General features: G+C 44.8%; 1 protein-coding gene across 3 annotated transcripts in view; it reads right to left on the reverse strand.

The window, feature by feature from the left end:
- Nucleotides 1–723: 723 nt before the first annotated feature.
- Nucleotides 724–22,690, reverse strand: part of cnbd1 (cyclic nucleotide binding domain containing 1) — a 117,253-nt gene continuing 95,286 nt past the window's right edge. For all 3 annotated transcript variants that reach the window (XM_033020173.1, XM_033020174.1, XM_033020175.1), the window contains 2 exons: nt 16,042–16,101; nt 724–1,174 (listed from right to left, as the gene is read on the reverse strand). In XM_033020173.1, coding sequence (XP_032876064.1) covers nt 1,058–1,174; nt 16,042–16,101 — 177 coding nt within the window. In that variant the 3' untranslated portion in view covers nt 724–1,057. The remainder of the gene's footprint in view (nt 1,175–16,041; nt 16,102–22,690) is intronic.

The raw sequence follows: 22,690 nt of genomic DNA on the forward strand, positions 1-22,690 counted from the left end.
TACTACCTACAATTTATTGTGGTTTTGCTCAACATAGCATGCAGATAGCTACCATCCATATACTTTGACAGCCTTCCTCACAGTCCACGACCTCGGCAATCATGCAAACTTCAGGACTGCTCTCTGGTTGCAGTATTCATTCAATGATTCATTCATTCGAAACTTACTAACCAACCTGCCTATATTTACGTCCAAGTCATTTTTATATATTGCAAACAACAGATATATATTGTAATTGATGGTTTATAACCAATCACGTGGAAACAAGGAACTGCAGATGTTGGTTTACAAAAAAGGACACAAAGTGCTGGAGTAACTCAACAGGTCAGGCAATATCTTTGGAGATGCTGCTTGTCCCACTGAGTTACTCCAGCACTTTGTGTCCTTTTCAATAAATAATCACGATCAGTCATGATCTTATTAATGAATGATGCAAGCTTGAGAGACCACGAGGCCCACCCTGGTTCCTGATTTGTATCTTTATACATATGTTCAGAATTGGCTTTGATTTGGAGTATGTACTGGCTCTGTTCTTCAATTAAGTTGAATTGGTATGGTTGCTGTTATGAGAACCTCTTGGTTGTTATGAGATTATCTTAACAGCTTAGTGGTCACACGTCATATAACTTTAAGTTTAAGATTCGGCAAAGTAACATTTTTAATAAATAATACCAGGCATAAAAACATAACTCTAATGAAGAAACATCGATTTAATTGACATAACTTTTAGCATGTGCCTTTCATTGAAGGTTAATTTGCCCGAGGGTTGATCAATAATTATTTTTCTGCTCAAGATGTGAAGTCAAAGTGGGAAAAGGGAAGAAAATTATGAAAAATCACATCAGGCACATCGTTTATGAGTCATTCATTACCATAGCAGTACTTCGTAAAGGAAATGATTAGGATAATATTTGGTTTCCTGTTGTACAGAAAGAAGAATCCTCTTAGCTAAAATAATGAGAAGTGGCAGCACAAATGTCAGACTCCAGATAGTCAGTGAAAATTAGATGATTAGGATACATCCTGTTTTTCCACCCTTCATCATCTAGTTAACCCCTTAAAATGAAGGAGGGGGATTTTTCTTTGAGTTGTCCTTTTTACTGTAGTTAAAGTTCCATTTTCCAACGCCTGGTTTTATTCCTCTGTACAAAATTGTTTCCTTGATCACTTTATTCTATTGGAAAAGATGGGAACAAAAAAAATCAAAATTCTTCTTTATCAAACATAATGAGTAACATTTCTCCAATATTAATACGTTATTTTACTTAAGTGCACAGGATTATCAGTGGCTTGGAAGTTAATAATTCTAAACTGGTGTTAATAAATCTTCAGCATGGTTCTTTACTTAAACTCAGGTTGTGGGCATCGCAGACAGGTCCGATTATTACTGCCATACCCAATTCCCCTTAAGAAGGCGGAATGGTGGTGCAGTGGTAGAGGTGCTGCCTTACACACCAAAGACCTGGGTTCGATCCTGACTACTGGAGCTGTCTGTTCGGAGATTGTACGTTCTCCCCCGTGACCTGCTTGGGTTTCCCCCGGGAGCTGCCGGTTCCTTTTTTCCACGAGGTAGTAGCTCTACTCAATAACCAAAAATCTGTTGCCTCCATTAGCTCTGGTATTTAAGTTAATGCACATGTTTAATCAATAATGTTTTATTATTAATGTTTAATGTTTTATGTAGCATTCCTACCATCACTGTATGTCAGTTGTCACTTGCGGGCGGAGCACCAAGGCAAATTCCTTGTATGTGAATACTGGCCAAATAACTTATTCGTTCATTCATTGATTCATTCTGTCCAAGTCAAGTCAAGTCCAGTTTATTTGTCACATACACATACGAGATGTGCAATGAATGAAAAGTGGCAATGCTCGCGTGACTTTGTGCAAAAGACAAACAAACAAACAACCAAACAAACTACAAACAGAATGGACAGAATCACATATTCTTTTTCATATTAAATATTGTGGGCGGAAGGAAAAAGGGAAAAAAACAGCAATTAAAAAAAAAAGCAGTAGGGTGGTACAGTATGGTTAGTCCCTGTGAGATAGGAAGTTTACAGTCCGAATGGCCTCTGGGAAGAAACTCCTTCTCAACCTTCTCCGGTCTCACCAGCAGGCAACGGAGGCGTTTGCCTGACCGTAGCAGCTGGAACAGACCGTTGCAGTGGTGGAAGGGGTCTCCCATGATTTTATTGGCTCTGGAGTTGCACCTTCTGATTTATAGTTCCTGCAGGGGAAGCGAGTGAAGTTCCCATAGTGCGTTCGGGCCGAACGCACTACTCTCTTCAGAGCCTTCTTGTCATGGGCAGAGCAATTCCCCAAACCAGATTGTAATATTTCCGGACAAGATGCTTTCCACAGGCCGCTGAATAGAAGCACTGGAGGATTCTCGGAGACACTCTGAATTTCCTCAATTGCCTGAGGTGGTAAAGGCGCTGTCTTGCCTTACTCACGAGTGCTGCGGCGTGTGATGTCCATGTCATATCCTCAGAGATGTGGAGTCCCAGGTATTTAAAGCAGCTGACCCTATCCACAGTATCCCCATTTATCCTCAATGGTGTGTACGTCCTCAGATGAGGTGCCCTCCTAAAGTCCACGATCTGCTCCTTCGTTTTTTTGATGATCAAGAGGAGGCTGTTATCCTGACACCAGAGTGCCAGATCAGCCACCTCCTCCTTCTCTTTGTTCTTGGTTCTTGGTTTCTTGGTCCTCCAAAATATTCCAAATGGAATTTAAACTGGAGGTGGTGGAGGGAGGATCTAAGCCAGAAAGGGTTATTGGGAAGAGCTACTTTAAATTTAGTTGCATCTGGTTGGGTAACTATAGTAGGGTGGAGATTATTCCATGCTTTAATTGTGCGGGGGAAGAACGAATTGCTGTACACATCTGTCTTTGTAGTTGGGATCACAAATTGGATCGAATGCCCTCGTCTGCTCCTAATTGGTTTGGGTTTGGTGTAGGTCTTGTAATCTATGTCGAGCTGACCATTTAACATTTTGTAAAAACTAGTCAAACGGTGAGCTTCACGTCTGTCTTGGAGAGGGTTCCACCCCAGAGAATTCAGAAGTTTGGTGACACTCGCTTCTCTCTCATAGGTGTTAGTAACAAATCGAGCTGCCTGTCTTTGGACACGTTTGATGGAAGATTTGTGTATGGGTCCCATGCTGCAACTGCGTAGTTCAAATGAGGTCTAACGAGTGTGAAGTATAGCTTCTCCTTGACAGAAGTTGAACAATGATGAAAGTTGTGCCTCAGAAAGTTTAGGACACCTGTTGCTTTCACCGTTACATGATGAGTCTGACCATTCCAACGCAGATCATTCTGCAATTTGATGCCAAGATACTTGGTTTGTTTGGATTCTTCAAGGGTGGCACCAAGTATATTGTAAGATGTTTCGCCTGGTTCCTCTTTCTGGTTTCACATTTGGAACGGTTTGAACTGCATGCCCCATTGCTGTGACCATTCAACCATTGTATCGAGATCCTTTTGGAGAGCATCTTCATCATCAGCTGACTTAATTGGACGGTACAAGCAAACAATCATCAGCGAATAGTCTGGTCGTACTTGCGACTTTTTCATCATCGTTGTCTGAGATCAGGCCCACCACCACAGTGTCATCAGCAAACTTGATTATTGAGTTGGAGCTGAACCTAGCCACACAGTCATGTGTGTACAGGGAGTACAGTAGGGGGCTGAGGACGCAACCCTGGGGCAATCCTGTACTCAGGGTGAGGGACTTCGATGTATTCCCTCCCATCTTGACTACCTGGGGCCTGGCGGTGAGAAAGTCCAGGGCCCAGGCACACAGGGGGGTGTTGAGTCCTAATTCCAGTAGCTTCTGGTGGGGACTGTTGAAGGCTGAACTGAAGTCTATGAACAGCATCCTCACGTAGCCCCCTCTTCTGGCTGTCAAGATGAGAGAGAGCGGTGTGCAAAACCTGGGAGACCGCATCGTCCGTGGATCTGTTCGGACGGTATGCAAATTGTAACGGGTCCATGTTGCGAGGGAGGAAGGCGCAGATGTGTTTCTTCACCAGCCTCTCAAAGCATTTCATGACTACCGAGATGAGGGCCACCGGATGGTGGCTCCAAAGATGTCTAGATTTGTTGGTTAATTGGCTTGGTCAAAGCCAATGGGGTGATTCCTGGTGGGCACGGACTTGGTGGGCCGAAGGGCCTGTTCCCGCACTGCATCTCCAAAGTCTAAAGTCTAAAGTTCTGGTTACGAATGGAACCCTGCCTTAACCCAGGAATGACCTATATATTTCTGGTCCTCAGCTTCACAATGTTAAATTAGTTAAGGAAGTACTGCAGATTGGGCAATTGCAAATTATTAGTTTGTTTATATAATACCCCTTTTTCCCCATAAGAGAACAGAAAACAGTACAAACAATATAACCTATGATATCTCAGAGAGAATCTATATCAATAACAACCGTTTGATATTAGGTCAGGTTCATTTAGTGAAGCTTAGCACAAAATTTACCAGATGGGATCATCAAATGAGCTTTCATTTATTATTTAGAAGCAGACCAGAATAATACACTTACATTTTAGCCCATTTGACATCAATTAATTTAATAGAGAACTTGATCTCAACACAGTGGCGAATTTGAACTTTCAATCTTAATTTTTCTCTTCAAAAGAAATTAATATCCATTAAATTAAAAAACCCTAAAATCAATACCACAAGACTGCTCATCCTCAAATGAAATAATTTTCCAGACTTCACACATTGCTCGTCATTTTATCACTTGGATAGAAGATGTGAATTGAATCTTACTCCACAGATCATTGAGGGGTGGTACAGTGCTGTAATGGTAGAGTTGCTGCATTACAGAGCCGGAGACCCGGGTTTGATCCTGATTATGGGTGCTGTCTGTACGGAGTTTGTACGTTCTCGCTCTGATGGCATCGGTTTTCTCTAGGTGTTCCGGTTTCATCCCACACTCCGAAGACGTATGGGTTTGTAGGTTAATCCACCTTGGTAAGTTGTGAAATTCGCCCTAGTGTGTAGGATAATGTTGGGGTACGGGGTGATCGCTGGTCGGCGTGGACTAGGTGGGCCGGAAGGCCTGTCTCCGGGTTGTATCTTCAAAGGTTTGTTTAGTTTAGAGATACAGTGCGGAAACAGGCCTTTCGGCCCACCGAGTCCACACCGACCGGCTGTCACCCCATACCCCAACATTATCCTACACACACTAGGGACTGTTTCACAATCTTTACCAAGCCAAATAACCTACAAACCTCTACATCTTTGGAGTGTTGGAGGACTGTCATATGCTGAGAGAATGGAGCAGCTGGGCTTGTACACTCTGGAGTTTATAAGGATGAGAGGGTATCTCATTGAAACATATAAGATTGTTCAGGGTTTGGACACGCAAGAGGCAGGAAACTATAGACAATAGACAATAGGTGCAGGAGTAGGCCATTTGGCCCTTCGAGCAAGCACCGCCATTCAATGTGATCATGGCTGATCATCCCCAATCAGTACCCCATTCCTGCCTTCTTCCCATATCCCCTGATTCCGCTATTTTTAAGAGCCCTATCTAGCTCTCTCTTGAAAGCATCCAGAGAAGCTGCCTCCACCGTCCTCTGAGGCAGATAATTCCACAGACTCACCACTCTCTGTGAGAAAAAGTGTTTCCTTGTCTCCGTTCTAAATGGCTTACTCCTTATTCTTAAACTGTGGCCCCTGGTTCTGTACTCCCCCAACATCGGGACCATGTTTCCTGCCTCTAACGTGTCCAAGCCCTTAACAATCTTATATGTTTCAATGAGATCCCCTCTCATGCTTCTAAACTCCCTGTGTACAAGCCCAGCTGCTCCATTCTCTCAGCATATGACAGTCCCGCCATCCCGGGAATTATCCTTGTAAACCTATGCTGCACTCCCTCAATAGCAAGAATGTTCTTCCTCAAATTTGGGGACCAAAACTGCACACAATACTCCAGGTGTGGTCTCACTTGGGCTCTGTACAACTGCAGAAGGACCTCTTTGCTCCTATATTCGATTCCTCTTGTTATAAAGGCCAACAAGCCATTCGCTTTCTTCACTGCCTGCTGTACCTGCATGCTTACTTGCATGGACTGATGCACAAGGACCCCCAGATCCCGTTGTACTTCCCCTTTTCCCAACTTGACGCCATATAGATAGTAATCTGCCTTCCTGTTTTTGCTACCAAAGTGGATAACCTCACATTTATCCGCATTAAACTTAATCTGCCATGCATCTACCCACTCCCCCAAACTGTCCATGTCACCCTGCATTCTCATAGCATCCTCCTCACAGTTCACACTGCCACCCAGCTTTGTGTAATCTGCAAATTTGCTAATGTTACTTTGAATCCCTACATCCAAATCATTGATGTATATTGTAAATAGCTGCAGTCCCAGCCCCGAGCCTTGAAGTACCCCACTCGTCACTGCCTGCCATTCTGAAAGTAATCCCTACTCTTTGTATCCTGTTTGCCAACCACTTCTCTATCCATGTCAGCACTCTACCCCCAATACCGTGTGCCCTAATTTTGCCCACTAATCTCCTATGTGGGACCTTATCAAATGCTTTCTGAAAGTCCAGGTACACTACATCCACTGGCTCTCCCTTGTCCATTTTCCTAGTTACATCTTCTAAAAATTCCAGAAGATTAGTCAAGCATGATTTCCCCTTCGTAAATCCATGCTGACTCGGACCGATCCTGTTACTGCTATCCAAATGTGCAGCTATCTCATCTTTTATAATTGACTCCAGCATCTTCCCCACCACTGATGTCAGGCTAACTGGTCTATAATTCCCCGTTTTCTCTCTCCCGCCTTTCTTAAAAAGTGGATTAACATTAGCTACCCTCCAATCCACAGGAACTGATCCTGAGTCCATAGAACATTGGAAAATTATCACCAATGCATCCACGATTTCTAGAGCCACTTCCTTAAGTACCCTGGGATGCAGACCATCAGGCCCTGGGGATTTATCAGCCTTCAGTCCCATCAGTCTATCCAACACCATTTCCTGCCTAATGTGGATTTCCTTAAGTTCCTCTGTCACCCCAGATCCTCTGGCCACTACTATATCAGGAAGATTGTTTGTGTCCTCCTTAGTGAAGACAGATCCAAAGTACCTGTTCAATTCATCTGCCATTTCCTTGTTCCCCATAATAAATTCACCTTTTTCGGTCTTCAAGGGTCCAACTTTGGTCTAAACTAATTTTTTCCTTTTCACATACCTAAAGAAGCTTTAACTATCCTCCTTTATATTCTTGGCTAGCTTACCTTTGTACCTCATCTTTTCTCCCCGTATTGTCTTTTTGGTTATCTTCTGTTGTTCTTTAAACATAACCCAATCCTCTTGCTTCCCGCTCATCTTTGTTACGTTGTACTTCTTCGCTTTAATTTTTATACATGTTCCCGATGTTGGGGGAGTCCAGAACCAGGGGCCACAGTTTAAGAATAAGGAGTAAGCCATTTAGAACGGAGACGAGGAAACACTTTTTCTCACAGAGAGTCTGTGGAATTCTCTGCCGCAGAGGGCGGTGGAGGCAGGTTCTCTGGATGCTTTCAAGAGAGAGCTAGATGGGGCTCTTAAAAATAGCGGAGTCAGGGGATATGGGGAGAAGACAGGAACGGGGTACTGATTGGGGATGATCAGCCATGATCATATTGAATGGCGGTGCTGGCTCGAAGGGCCGAATTGTCTATTGTCTATTGAAACTGGAGATCCCGGGCAAAACCCACGCAGGTTATGGGGAGAACGTACAAACTCCATACAAACAACACCCGTAGTCAGGATCGAACCCGGTCTCTAGCGCTGTAAGGCAGCACCTCTTCCGCTGTGCCTCCAAAAGTCTAAAGTAAATCTGATCATATATGAAAGACGGAGACTTAAATGCTGTGTAATGAATGAATTAATTAATACGTTTATTGGCCAAGTATTCACATACAAGGAATTTGCCTTGGTGCTCCGCCTGCAAGTGACAATATGACATACAGTGACAGTTAAGAATGATACATAAAACATTAAACATTAATAATAAAACATTATTGATTAAACATTAAAGAGGTGTTGTCTTTCAGATGTCATGTTAAACCAAGCCCACACATTCTCTTTCTGGTGAACGCACATATAGAAGGTCCCATGGCACGTTTTCAAAGAAGAACAAGGGAGTTTTTCCCAGTTTCCTGCCCAGCACTTATCACACAAGAATATTGCCATTGTTTCATTGCTGCCAGTGGTACCCTGTTATTTGTTAACTGGCTGCTGCACACAATATTTATTAAGGGGCTGTTCCACTTGGGCGACCTAATTGGCGAGTTTAGAAGAGTTTGAAAAAATGACATGTTGAAGACCTCCTTCGATTCTGCAGAAGACCTCCTTCGACCTCCTTCAATTATGTTGAAGACCAGCTATGACTAACTTTGGACACTGAACAGTGGAGAGTGAAGACGACCTCCTTCGATCTCCTTCGACCTCCCTTCGGCCTCCTTCGACTTTGTTGAAGACTAGCTTCCACTAGCTATGACTAACTTCGGGAAAATTGGACACCGAATAGTGGAGTGAAGACGACCTCCTTCGATCTCCTTCAACCTCCCTTCGACTATGATGAAGACTATCTACGACTACCTTCGACTACCCTCGATTACCTACGACTAACATTCGACCTACTACAACTAAACCTATGAGTAAAAAAAGTATCGATTTTTTCCATGGCGACCTTTTTTTACTCGTGGGCATATTTTAACATATTGAAAAAACCGCCGCTGAGGCCTTGAGTACGCAGAGACCACTCTTGAGCGTGAAGGAGAGTTACGAAGACCTCCTATGACCTCGTGTCGACCATGCTGCGATTATGAGTTGAGGGCAAACTCGCCAGAACTCGCGGATTAGGTCGCCCAAGTGGGACAGGCCCTTTAGACTTCTCAAATACTTCATTAGCGCTTAGTTTCTGAACTGCTTTGGAACAACCCCGATCAGGTGAGTAAGGATAGAAATGCAATTCCTTCCTTCACTGCATTCAAATGTAGACTCAAAGATCTGGTTCATGGAACAGCATTTTAAATTTAGCTCATTATTCACGAGCAATTATTTATGATTTGACAATTGAAATAGTTTATTTCATTAACTAAAGATACCTCAACACACCCATTCCTAACCAATTGTATATCAAGGTAACCTTTCATGTTCAAAAGTTATAGGAGCAGAATTAGACCATTCGGCCCATCAAGTCAACTCCCCCATTCAATCATGGCTGACCTATCTTTCCCTCTCAACCCCATTCTCCTGCATTCTCCCCATACCAATACTAAGGAAGAATCTATCAATCTCCACCTTAAAAATATCCATTGACACGGCCTCCACAGCCATCTGTGTCAGAGCATATGTTCTTATGGTGACTGAAATTCCTGGGTCAGAGAATTCCTGTGGGAAATATCTCTGTCTGAGCTGTTTAGATGTAATGCCAAGCCTCTGTTCGGTTTAAGCTACACCACAAATACAGAGGTCCAGATGCAATAGAGTTGCAATTGTAATCGAAAGCTGTCAGTTCATGGCTTTCCGAAAATGCCTAACAGAATGGATGAGAATTAGTCACTGGAAAGGTAACTTTTCAATGAATCATGTCAAAAGACCTACTTGAAGCAGAAATTGTAGTTATAATTAAAGCCCACCAATGGGTCACGTATCTTCCCACCTTATAATAGCACAGAAGGCAGCCATGCAATCCACTGAGTCCATGCTGGCTTGATGGAGCAGTTACATCAGTCCCATTTCCCTCTCTTTACTTCTTTGAACCCCAGCAATTTATGGTCCCTCAAACAACCCCATCATCCTTCCCTTTCATTTTTTTTATCATCTACCTACAGTTAGGGGTAACGCAAGATAGATAATAGATAATTAACTTATACGTCTTTTAGAATGAAGGAAGAAATTGGAACACCTCGAGAAAATCTATGCGGTTATGGACAGAACCATGGGTCCTGAAGCATTTGACCACAGAGCAAGTATTTCCAAGATTTTTACTTCTTCAGCAGGCTTTTACTATCAAATTTAGTTTAGTTGAGTTTACTTTATTGTACCGAGGTATAGTGAAAAGCTTTTATTGCGTGCTATCCAGTCGGCAGAAAGACAATAGATGATTACAATTGAGCCATCCACCGTGTGCAAATCCACGACAAAGGGAATAACGTGAATAACGTTTAGTGCAAGATAAAGTCCTGTAAAGTCCGATCAAAGTCCGAGTGTCTCCAAGGAAGTAGCTAGTAGCTCAGGACTGCTCTCTGGTTGTTGGTAGGATGGTTCAGTTGGCTGATTGAGCCTTTATGAGCCAACCTCTAAGGAGAAGTGAACATAAACCACTCTGTTATGAAACTATTAACATATATTATGAGTAGTTGTGTCATTTTGTGGGAGTCAGCCAGTGGATCTCATCATTTATTTTGTGATCGATTCTTAATGGTAAGCTGCTTTCTGGCAGGCAAAGATGCCATCGTGTAAATATAAACTGTGCGTCCTATTCCTAGCATGTTTGGCATCACTATCCAATATCTAACCCAGGATGAGTTTACTCCAAATCAAAAGTTGGCCATATCCTTTTGGATGTATAAATATGCCAAGGGCAAATGATTTAAATAAAAATAATCTTATCATCACCTGGGACTACAAACATCAAGGTCATTGAAACAAAAAGAACTGCCGATGCTGGAAGTATGAAATAGACAGCCCTTAATAGGTTTAATAGCTTTAATAGGTCTGTTTCTGGAACATACACTATACCAGGAAAGCGAGATTAATACTACCTGGAATGAATTCTGCAAAGCAAAGTCCCATTTGAATTTCATTTTACGCAATACAACCCCTCTCATTAACATTTAAAACCGTTAACATTATAAATTGTAAAAAATAACTGTTTCAGGACTGGACGAGGGCTGGTCAAGATTATAAATAATGATCTCCTTTTCTTTCTAATTTTCTTTTCTTTTCTCTATTTTCTCTCTCAACTTTCTTCATTTACTCGTTTTCTTTTTTCACACACTATATATTTCACATCTTTCTATCCTTTACTATCTAACTTCTTTTTCTTATTCTAATCTTTTTTCAATGTAACAAAAAAAAAAAGAAGTTGTACATAAAATGTATTATGAAAATATATATTAGGCACTTTGGTGCCATATGACTGTACTTACTTCTAATAAAATAAAATATTTTTAAAAAAAAACATTATAAATTGCGGGGATATGTGGAGAAGGCAGGAACGGGGTACTGATTGGGGATGATCAGCCATGATCACATTGAATGGCGGTGCTGGTTCGAAGGGCCAAATGGCCTACTCCTGCACCCATTGTCTGTAAATCTTTAACAATTGACCTGTGCTCATCTCATTTGTGATCCCAAAATCTCCAATCATATCAGTTTGGAGTTCTCTCTTCTCAGAGGTCACAAGCATGCATCATTGTGAAAACCATTTCTCTGATTTTGTTTAGTTTGATGAGGAGTTAGGGAAGCAGATTTGAATTAGTTGGGGCACCCAATTCTCGTTGCATAGGTTTACAATGCAGAAAAAGGTTTTGGTGGGCTAATTGAAAGAACAGACAATTATTAAAAGTTGTTTGCCCCAAAACATGCTCAGTAATCAGTTTGAAGAAGGGTTCCAACCTGAAACACCATCTGTTAATTTCCTTCAACAGATGCTGCCTGACCCATTGAGTTCCACCAGCAGGGTCTCGACCCGAAACATCACCCATTCCATCTCGCTAGAGATGCTACCTGACCCGCTGAGTTACTCCAGCATTTTGTGTTCTATCTTTGGTGTAAACTAGCATCTGCTGTTCTTTCCTACACATACGAGTTCCACCAGCAGTTTGTTTTTTTTGCTCAAATAAACAACATATGCAGTCTCTTAAAATTCCCATGCTCTGTAATTTCTGACTTTGAAATACCATACAAGAGGATACCTATTAATCCCTCATGCCAGCCTCCCTACAGTAGTGGAGTACCATGCAATTTTTTTTAAAAGCATGATTGTACATACATTTGCAGAGCACTGCATTACAAAGAGAAGACATAAAACAAAAGGTAGACAAAAATGCTGCAGAAACTCAGCGGGAGAGGCAGTTCGGTGGGGGCGCTGAAAGCTGTCAGCCCTGTCAGCAGCGTGTTAGTCTTTTCAACTTTTTTTGTTTTTTTAGTATGTTTTAATGTATGTTTTTAATGTTTCTTTGTGTGTCTTGTGTGGGGGGTGGTGTGGGGGGGGTGAGGGGGAAACCGTTTTGGTCGCCTCCTCCACGGAGAGACGACTTTTTCCAGGTCGCCTCCCCATTGGCCTAACATTGAGGATTGGGCGCCCTTTCCCGGAGACGCGCCCGGGGCTTTTGCGGCTGGCGCAGCGCGGACTCTCGGCGTGGAGCGTGCGAGCCCTCGCTGGTGCTCGCCGGAGGGGAGCGCTCCGTTTCGCTGGCCCGTGGCAGCCTGAAGCCACGGTCTGCAGAGCTCCAGCTGGCGCTGCGTTCGCAGCCCGGGATCCCTCGTTAGGGACCTGGGACAAGAAGAAGCCACCACTGCCGGCCCGTGGCCTACTTCTACCGCGGGCCCGGCGTGGATTTACCATCACCCCTGGAGGGGAGCTCCGACCGCCGGCCCTGCGGTCTGCGGTGCTTCTGGCTGCGGCGCGGCGGGGACTTTAAATCTTCGAACCTGCGGCCTACACCAACCTAAAGCCGCAGTCTCCGGGTGGGGAAGGGCCGACTCTGGACTTACCTGGACTTTTACACGCCCGCAACGTCCAGATGTGGAGGAGGACTGGCCAACTTTTGTGCCTTCCACCACAGTGATGAATGCTGTGGTGGATGTTTGTGTTACATTTTTTTAGTGTTTTGGGTGTTCTTTATCATTGTACCGCTGCTGGCAAATTCATTTCACTTGCACTTTATGTGCAATGTGTCGAATAAAACCGTATTGTATTGTATCTATGGAGCGAAGGAATAGGTGACGTTTCGGGTCGATTTTTCCAGCATCTGCAGTTCTTTCTTAAACATATATAAACAAAATCTCCTTTTGCAAACAACATAGAATCCTCTCACAGCTATGTTCCATATTAATCCGAAGAGGAGCCCACTATCGCACTATTAAAAGAAGAGTTATGTTAGGTCCAGTATGCATTTCTGCAACAGATGGGAACTGTATCTCACATCCTGGAGATGCAGCCTCATTAACCAAAGAAGATTTAGGCTAAATCTTACAAGCCAAGCTTAATTAGATCGGACAAAAAAATCAATGACGAGTTAGCCCATCCAAAGGATAGCATTTATGACTTTGTTATTTAAGTTAATGACCTAAAAATCTGAATTACATTTTAAGATTGAATGTCCTTATCTTCATGCACAATTACCGAATCTGTATCCTGGCTTATTAGAGACCATTTCATTGATCTGACCGTGTAAATTATACCTTTATATATGTTACACTATTTATTATACTATTTTTCAAATGTATTTAACATTATTTCTGACAAAAAGAGCAGGATATTGATAGGGAGAAATACCCAGTACCTTAAGAGAGAAGCCATTTTTTATATATAAGAAGGAACTGCAGATGCTGGTTTACACCGAAGATTGACACGAAATGCTGGAGTCACTCAACATTCTATGTCTATCTAAGCCATTTTCTATATCAGCTAGCTTTTGCCCTAAATCAATCAGCAATGTTGTCAGGTCGAGACAGCTAAATGTGGATCTATGTACAGGTTATGTTTAGCAATGGCATGAGAGAGAGAGAGAGAGCAAAGAAGTTGAAGGTCAAAGCAAGAATCAGAGGTAGGACAACTTCTGGAATGTGAGTGAGGTGAAAGGAAGGAAAGAAGACTATGCGGACAAACAGTAGTGCAGAACTGACACCAGTGTCCATCTTTATTTTATACAATAGTCATATTTTTTGGCGGAAGAGAGTGAGATCTGATAACTATGTAGTCCAACAGGAGTTTGAAATGGATATCCAAAACAACGGCATGGAAGGTATACATAAAGTTTTGCTCCTGGAGCTCAGGAACTGAAGGCCAAGACCATACTAAATGGAAAAATCAAACAGGGAGACCATATGTTTTACTGATGACAAGAATAATTAGGGTAGCATGAGAAACTGATTTGGCAATGTCAATATTGAAAAAAAAATTGAATAAGCTACAGATGCTGAAGGTCTGGAATAAATACAAAAAAATATTGGAAATGGAAGGCAACATCTGTGGAAAGAGAAAAAAGAGTTGACATTTCGTGTCAAAAGCCCTTCGTCAGCACAGAGAAAGAGAGAATGCAAGTTAATTTTAAGATGCAGCCAGGCAGAGGGAGCGATGGATAAAACAAATGGAATCTTTCTGATGGTGATATCAGGGTTGTCACTGGTTACGTGGCAACCCTGATGATAAACTATTGATGAAGTAACCTGGTTAAGGAATTGTCAAGGATAGCTAAAAAGCAGATATCTACAAAGAAATATAAGAGCTAAGAAAAGCAGGGAATATTAAGCAGACCAGGCCATAATAATAGAGAGAAACTGTGCCAATGTTAGTTTAGTTTAGTTTATTGTCACGTGTACCGAGATACAGTGTAAAGCTTTTGGTTGCGTGGTAACCAGTCAGTGGAAAGACTATACATGATTACAATTGAGCTGTCTATAATGTCCAGATACATGATAAAGGGAATAATGTTTAGTGCAAGATAAAGTCCAGTAAAGTCCTATTAAAGACAGTCGTGGATCTTCAATGAGGTAGATAGTAGCTATGATAGATGACCCATTGATCAACTGATACAAATATCGAGAGTAAGTTAGATTTCCCTCCTGGGATAAATAAAGTTCTATCGTATCGTATCGTATGGAGATGTTGCACTCAGTAAGGCAGGCTGCAATATTCCAGGAAAGAAATTGGTCTCAAGCTCATATTGGCCATCAAGTAATGGAGGACACAAGCATGTAGGTCAGAATGGGGATGGGAGGTAGAATTAAAGTGGCATTTAACTGCAACCTTGAGAGATTTCAACATTTTCTACTTTTATTTCAGTTCTAAAAAAGTTGGGTTAGCCCCAATGTTTTCATGATATCATTTAGGCCAGGGATCGGCAACCTTGTTCTGCATAGGGGTCAGGACGCATGTCTGTGAACGGATGGCGGGCCACAACTATCACGTGTACACATTGATCCCGCCCCCATCCCGCCCCGGATGGCAGGCATCAAATCACGTGTTCACAGAAGGTAGACAAAAATGTAGAGAAACTCAGCAGGTGACGCAGCCTCATGCAACCCTTGCATGCGTCACCTGCTGAGTTTCTCCAGCATTTTTGCCTACCTTTGATTTTTCCAGCATCTGCTGTTCTTTCGTAAATGTGTTCACAGGTGCTGGCGGCTTTGCACTGGATGTGGTACAGCCAGAGCTCAGCCGCTGCTCAGGGTGCTGCTGCTCGGGGCGCCCAGCCACTACTCGGGGCGCCCGGTCACTGCTCGGGACGCTGCTACGTGGGGTGCCTGGTCGCTGCTCGGGGTGCTCGGCCGCTGCTCGGGGCGATGTTGCGCGGAGCGCCCGGCCGCTGCTCGGGGCGCTTGGCAGGCCGGATGATTACGGGGGAAAAAATGTGCCTGCGGGCCAGATGATTGCGGGTTGCGGGCCGCATTCGGCCCTGGGGCCGTAGGGTGCCGATCACTGATTTAGGCCTTTGCTAAAACCAAATTTAAATAGCGTAGGCTGGATCCAGATACAATTTATTTTCTAGAGTTCTAATTCCCTCCTAAAAATTTGAAGCTCTTAAAACTAGTCTGGAATAATTTCCTCCATTTTCTTCAAAACTCCATTTTCTGTTTTACAAGAATTTTAAATCTGATTGCATTTTACTTGATGAATGGCACGCCCTTATCTAGAATCCTGGCATTAATGTTAGTTGAAGGAATTCTTCAGTCATAAAATTCTGAGAAAACATCTGTTAACCACACTACCATTTGCAGAATAAAAAATGAAATGCCCTGATCTCAATCCAGTTCAATAAAAGCATCTGTAATTAATGCATTTACCTTAAAGCGTTTCCATTGTTTCTCCTTTTCCAGCGAAATATATCTGTTATTGACTTCTTCCTGCAATTTAAAAAAATATCTAAATAAAACAAATGTCTTTTTAGGTTTTAGACATTAGACTTGGGACCACTGAGTCTGCGCCGACCACTGAGCACTATCCTGCACACTAGGGACAATTAACAATTGACAATTCTCATTAACCTATAATTCCGCATGTCTTTGGAACGTGGAAGGAAACCAGAGTAACCAGAGGGGGCCCAGGCGGTCACACGGAGAACATGCATACTCCACACAGACAGCACACGTAGTCAGAATCAAACCCAGGTCTCTAGCTCTGTGAGGCAGCAACTCTACTGCTGCGCCACTAAGCTGCCCTGTAAACATATAATTCAAAATTTGCAAACATCGTTTATTTCTTATTTTTGATTGTGAAATGTTAACAATAGCTTGTCCCGATTTTAACAATCAATTAAGTATTGAGCAGATGGCAGCCAGATTCCATACTGCTAGGGTACAATGGTAGCCAGAGAAAATTCTGCAGAAAGAGAAACAGAGTTAACATTGCAAGTCAGCAACCCTTCCCAATTTGGCAGAAACCAAATAAACTCACTCCTGAACCGAAAGGTGGAAGGACAATATTCTGTGACCAGTGGAGTTCCGCAGAGATATAGTATGTGCTGAGACCTCTGCTGTTTGTGATATCTATCTATTATTATATAAAACTCTCGCCCCATCCGTCCGACATCCGTCCGGCTGCCTTTCTGCCTTTCGATTCGTTCCCGCCGTGCGATGTCACAATGCCCGATGCTCGCAGACGTCCAATCGCGATGCCCGAGGCTCGCAGACGTCCAATCGGAATGGATCCATTTACATGTACGGCTTCCGACCGCATTTCTTCCATTGATTCCCTGCAACTCCGAAACCGGACGCAGAATCGCCGACGTCTTTTCCATTTCGGTAGAGATTTCACTTTTCTTTCTAAGTATCCGCACCTCATTACATTTCGTCGTGTTAAAGTACACGTTTTTAATCAAATCCTTTCCCCCCCCCCCCCCAATATTTCAAAAATAAACTGGCTTCTCACCCATAGAATCAGCAACAGCACCAGCCCCTGCTGAACGTTCCATCGTGTGATGTCACAATGCCTGATGTTCACATATGTCCAATCAGAATGGATCCATTTACATATGCCTTTACAGGAGCCCCAGCCAATGGTGAACGTTCCATCGTGTGATGTCACAATGCCCAATGCTCAAAGACATCGTTGCCATAGAGAGGGATTACAGAGAAGGTTCAACAGACTGATTCCTGGAATGTCAGCATTTTCATATGAAGAAAAACTGGATAGACTCGCCTTGTACACGCTAGATTTTATAATATTGAGGGGGTATCTTATAGAAACGTATAAAATTCTTAAGGGGTTGGACAGGCTAGATGCAGAAAGATTGTTCCGGATGTTGGGGAAGACCAGAACAAGGGGTCAAAGTTTAAGGATAAAGGGTAAAGCAGAATCGCCGACATCTTTTCCATTTCGGTAGAGATTTCACTTTTCTTTCAAAATATCTGCTCCTCATTACATTTCGTCGTGTTTAAGTGCACGTTTTTAATCAAATCCTTCTCTCCCCCCCGCCCCAATATTTCAAAAATAAACTGGCTTCTCACCCATAGAAACATCACCAGCCCCAGCCCCTGGTGAACGTTCCATCGTGTGATGTCACAATGCCCAATGTTCAAATACATTGTTGCCATAGAGGGAGTACAGAGAAGGTTCACCAGACTGATTCCTGGGATGTCAGGACTTTCATATGACGAAAGACTGGATAGACTCGGCTTGTACATGCTAGAATTTAGAAGATTGAGGGGGTATCTTATAGAAACGTACAAAATTCTTAAGGGGTTGGACAGGCTAGATGCAGGAAGATTGTTCCAGATGTTGGGGAAGTCCAGAACAAGGGGTCACAGTTTAAGGATAAGGGGTAAATCTTTTAGGACCGAGATGAGAAAAACATTTTTCACACAGAGAGTGGTGAATCTCTGGAATTCACTGGCACAGAAGGTAGTTGAGGCCAGTTCATTGGCTGTATTTAAGAGGGAGTTAGATGTGGCCCTTGTGCCTAAAGGGATCAGGGGGTATGGAGAGAAGGCAGGTACAGGATACTGAGTTGGATGATCAGCCACGATCATATTGAATGGTGGTGCAGGCTCGAAGGGCCGAATGGCCTACTCCTGCACTTAATTTCAATGGTTCTATGTTTCCCTCTCCTCACCCCTCTCCCCCACCCCCCTTCCCTCTCTACCACCACCCCCTTACCCCTACCCCTCTGTCCCTCTTTCACCACTCCCCCTACCCCTCCCTCACCACTCTTCCACTTCTATCCCCTTACCCGACGCCTCTCCCTCCCCCACCCCTCTCTCTTCCGCTCCCTTCCCCTCTCTCCCCCACCCCTTCCCCTCTGTCCCTCTTCCACCACTCCCCCGTCCCTCTTCTACCACTCCCGCTACCCCTCTACCCCTCCCTCCCTCCCCACTCAACCACTTCTCTCCCACTCTCTCCTCCCCCTCTCCTCACCCCTCTTCCATCCCTCTCTCCCCCACCCCCCTTCCCTCTCTCCCCCCACCCCCTTCCCCCTATCCCTCTGTCCCTCTTCCATCACTCCCGCTACCCCTCTCCTCCTCCCACCCCACTCTTCCACTTCTCTCCCCCTTCCCCTCCACTCTCCCTCCCAACTCTTTCCCCTCTCCCCCCACCCCTCTCCCCATCCCTCCTCCCCTCCCTCCCCATCCCCCCTCCCCCACATCTCTCGCCCCATCTCACACCCCCTACCCCGCTCTCCTTTCCCTCGAAGTTAGACATAAAAAAACCTGGATAAACTCAGCGGGTGCGGCAGCATCTATGGAGCGAAACCCGGAAGAAGGGGTTTCGGCCAAAAACGTTGCCCTTTTCCTTCGGTCCATAGATGCTGCTGCACCCGCTGAGTTTATCCAGCATTTTTGTTGTTGTACCAGCCTCTCTCTCTCTGCCCTTCTCTCTTCTCTCGACTCATGCACGCCCGCTCCAACCCCTCCACTCCGCCCCTCCCCTTCACCTCTCTCCCCCATCCTCTCCTCCCCCCCCTCCCCCCCCCCCTCTCCACCCTCCTCCCCCCCTTCCTCACACAATATTTTTTGTGGGGGCGGGTCCACAGTGTGTGTGACTGTTTGTGGAGGCAGCCACACGCTCTCCATTCAAGAAGACGCTCATCTGTTTATGGAGGAGCGTGCTTAGTATGTGACCAAAGATCTTATAGCGGAGCTCTCCGCAACAAGATCTTTGTGTGTGACGACACACGCTCCCCCCCTTTGGTGCAGGAGGCGCGCGCAGCATCTGAACGCTCAGCGATTATTTGAATTGTTCACTAACCGTCATTCTAACTTTGCTTGTGAAGAGAAAAGTCCTGAATTGCATTTGTCTGATGCAGGAAGATTGTTCCTGATGTTGGGGAAGTCCAGGACAAGCGGGTCACAGTTTAAGTATAAAGGGGAAATCCTTTAGTACTGAGATGAGGAAATCATTTTTCACACATATAGTGGTGAGTCTCTGGAACTCTCTGCCGCAGAAGGTAGTTGAGGCCAGTTCATTTTTTATATTTAAGAGGGAGTTAGATGTGGCCCTTGAGACTAAAGGGATCAGGGGGTATGGAGAGAAGGCAGGTATAGGATACTGAGTTGAATGATCAGCCATGATCATATTGAATGGTGGTGCAGGCTCGAAGGGCCGAATGGCCTACTCCTGCACTTGATTTCTATGCTTCTATGTTTCCATCTCATCACCCCTCTCCCTCTCCCACCCATCCCTCTCTCCCCCACCCCACTTCCCTCTCTACCACCACCCCCTTCCCCCTACCCCTCTGTCCCTCTTTCACCACTCCCCCTACCCCTCCGTCCCCACTCATCCACTTCTATCCCCTTACCCCACGCCTCTCCCACCCCCACCCCTCTCTCTTCTGCTCCCTTCCCCTCTCTCCCCACCCCTTCCCCTACCCCTCTGTCCCTCTTCCACCACACCCCCGTCTCTCTTCCACCACTCCCGCCACCCCGCTACCCCTCCCTCCCTCCCCACTCTACCACTTCTCTCCCCCTTCTCTCCTCCCCCTCTCCCTCTCCTCACCCCTCTCTCCCCTCTCTCCCCCACCCCCCTTCCCTCTCTACCCCACCCCCTTCCCTCTCCCCCCCACCCCCTTCCCCCTATCCCTCTGTCCCTCTTCCATCACTCCCCCTACCCCTCTCCTCCTCCCTCCCCACTCTTCCACTTCTCTCCCCCTTCCCCTCCACTCTCCCTCCCCACTCTTTCTCCTCTCTCCCCCTCCCTCCCTCCTCCCCTACCTCCCCATCCTCCCCCTCCCCCACATCTCTCTCCCCATCCCCCTCTCTCACCCCCTACCCCGCTCTCCTTTCCCTCCCAAATCTGTCCCGTTTCCTCCACCTCCTCTCCCCTCCCACCCCTCTTCACATCCCCCCACCCCCCCCCTGTGTGTTTGGGGGGTGGTTAATGTGAGTTTGATGCCGCAGCCCCCCCTCCCCCCCCCCCGCAAAACGCCGTTGGGGAAACAGACCCAACGGGTCTGCACTTGGTCTAGTATTACTTAAAAGTCTAATCTTGACCACTTCCTGTTGTTTTGTATATTGATTTTAGAAAAAAACGCTGCCACTTACGACTGGGATTTTAGGCCATCTTACTCAGAGTCCCTCTCCGCTGCGCAGGACAAGAGGATTTTTCCCATCGATGAAAATTAAAGAGTTATTAGTGTTTAAAAAATGTTGAGATTCTCTCTCCTTAAGGCCACGCCCCTTCCTGAGGGACTATAAAACCCGGAAGTGATGAGTGCCTCAGTCAGTCTCTGCAAGTTGGGGGGAGCGAGAGGGTTATGTCTCTCTGTCTGAGCTGTGATTAACACTGAACACATGTCTACTAAACTGTGAGTGTGGTTTTACTGACCTTGAGTGCCCTTAATGTGGTTTGAAAATAAAAATGTTGTTAGTTTGAAAAAGCACAGCAAATGGTTGGTGGTGGTTGGTTTGAAATAAAGCCCAGCAAATGGTTGGTGATGGTTGGTTTGCAATAAAACCCAGCAAATGATTGGTGGTGGTTGGTTTGAAATGGCAAATGATTAAAAGTCTAAACATGGCGACTTCCTTTTTGCACTGTATATTGATTTTGGATAAAACGTTACCACTTACGGCTGTGATTTTTGGTCATCTTACTCAGTCCCCCTCTGCTCATCAGCTGCAAAGGATTCTTCCCATCAATGAAAAATAAGTGTTATTAGTGTTTAAATAATGTTGAGAATCTCTCTCCTGTCAATCACATCACGAAGGTCACGCCCAGTGGGAGGGGGGAGGGATTATAAAATCTGGAAGTGTGGGTGTGGCTCAGTCTCTGCAAGATGGGGGAGGGAGAGGCCACGACTCTGTCTGAGCTGTGAATGTACTGAACACACTGAATGTCTACTGAACTGTGAGTGTGGTGTTCATGTGGTGTTTTGTGTGGTTTTATGGTGGTTTTATGGTGATTTTGCCCTGCTTGAAATGGTATGAAACTGCATTTGAATGTGGTGGCCTTTAACCCTGCATGAAATGGTATGAAACTGCATTTGAATTTGGTGGCCTTGCACCCTGCATGAAATGGTATGAAACTGCATTTGAATTTGGTGGCCTTGCACCCTGCTTGAAATGGTATGAAACTTCACTTGAGTTTGGTGGCCTTGCACCCTGCTTGAAGTGGCATGAAACTGCACTTGAATTTGTTGGTCTTGCACTCTGCTTGAAGTGGTAGTAAACTGCACTTGAGTTTGGTGGCCCCGCACCCTGCTTGAAGTGATATGAAACTGCACTTAAATTCGGTGGCCTTGCGCCTTGCTTGAAGTGGTCTGAAACTGCACGAATTCGGTGGCCTTGCACCCTGCTTGAAGTGGTAGGAAACGGCAGTTTAATTTGGTGGCCTTGCACCCTGCTTGAAGTGGTAAGAAACTGCACTTGAATTTGGTGGCCTTGCACCCTGCTTGAAATGGTAGGAAACTGCATTTGAATTTGGTGGCCTTGCACCCTGCTTGAAATGGAATTTCAAGGAATAGCCATGAGTCAACTGCCAGCCCACCAGCCGTGAGTAAGTTGCCCGCACATCAGGCTTCAGTGACTGAGCTGCAAACCCACAAATCCATTTGGCCCACAATGTCCATACTAGCCCTCTGGAAACCAGTCCCTTCAGCCCACAACACCCATACTAGCACTCCAGAAAGCGCCGCCCCTCCTACTGGCCACCAATATTGGAATTGGTAGAGAGGTGGAATATTGCGTTGGGGGACCAGCCCTCTCGTGTGAACATGGGACCCAACGGGTCCTACTTAGTCTAGTATATATATATATATATAAATGACCATTATATGAAACTAAACAGATTGGTCAATAAGTTTGCCACCAGGATTGTAGGAGTCACAGACTGCGAGGAAGACTGTTAATATATACAGCGAGAAATAGATCTGCAACAGCAATGTGCAAGTGTGATATGTTACATTTTGGGAAATCAAATGTATGGGGAAAATATATAATTAATGGCATGACTCTTAACCGCATTGATGTACAGAGGGATCTTGGGGTCCAAGTCCATAAACCG

This window comes from Amblyraja radiata, chromosome 4 (genome assembly GCF_010909765.2).
Source record: "Amblyraja radiata isolate CabotCenter1 chromosome 4, sAmbRad1.1.pri, whole genome shotgun sequence".
Classification (NCBI taxonomy): Eukaryota; Metazoa; Chordata; class Chondrichthyes; order Rajiformes; family Rajidae; genus Amblyraja; species Amblyraja radiata.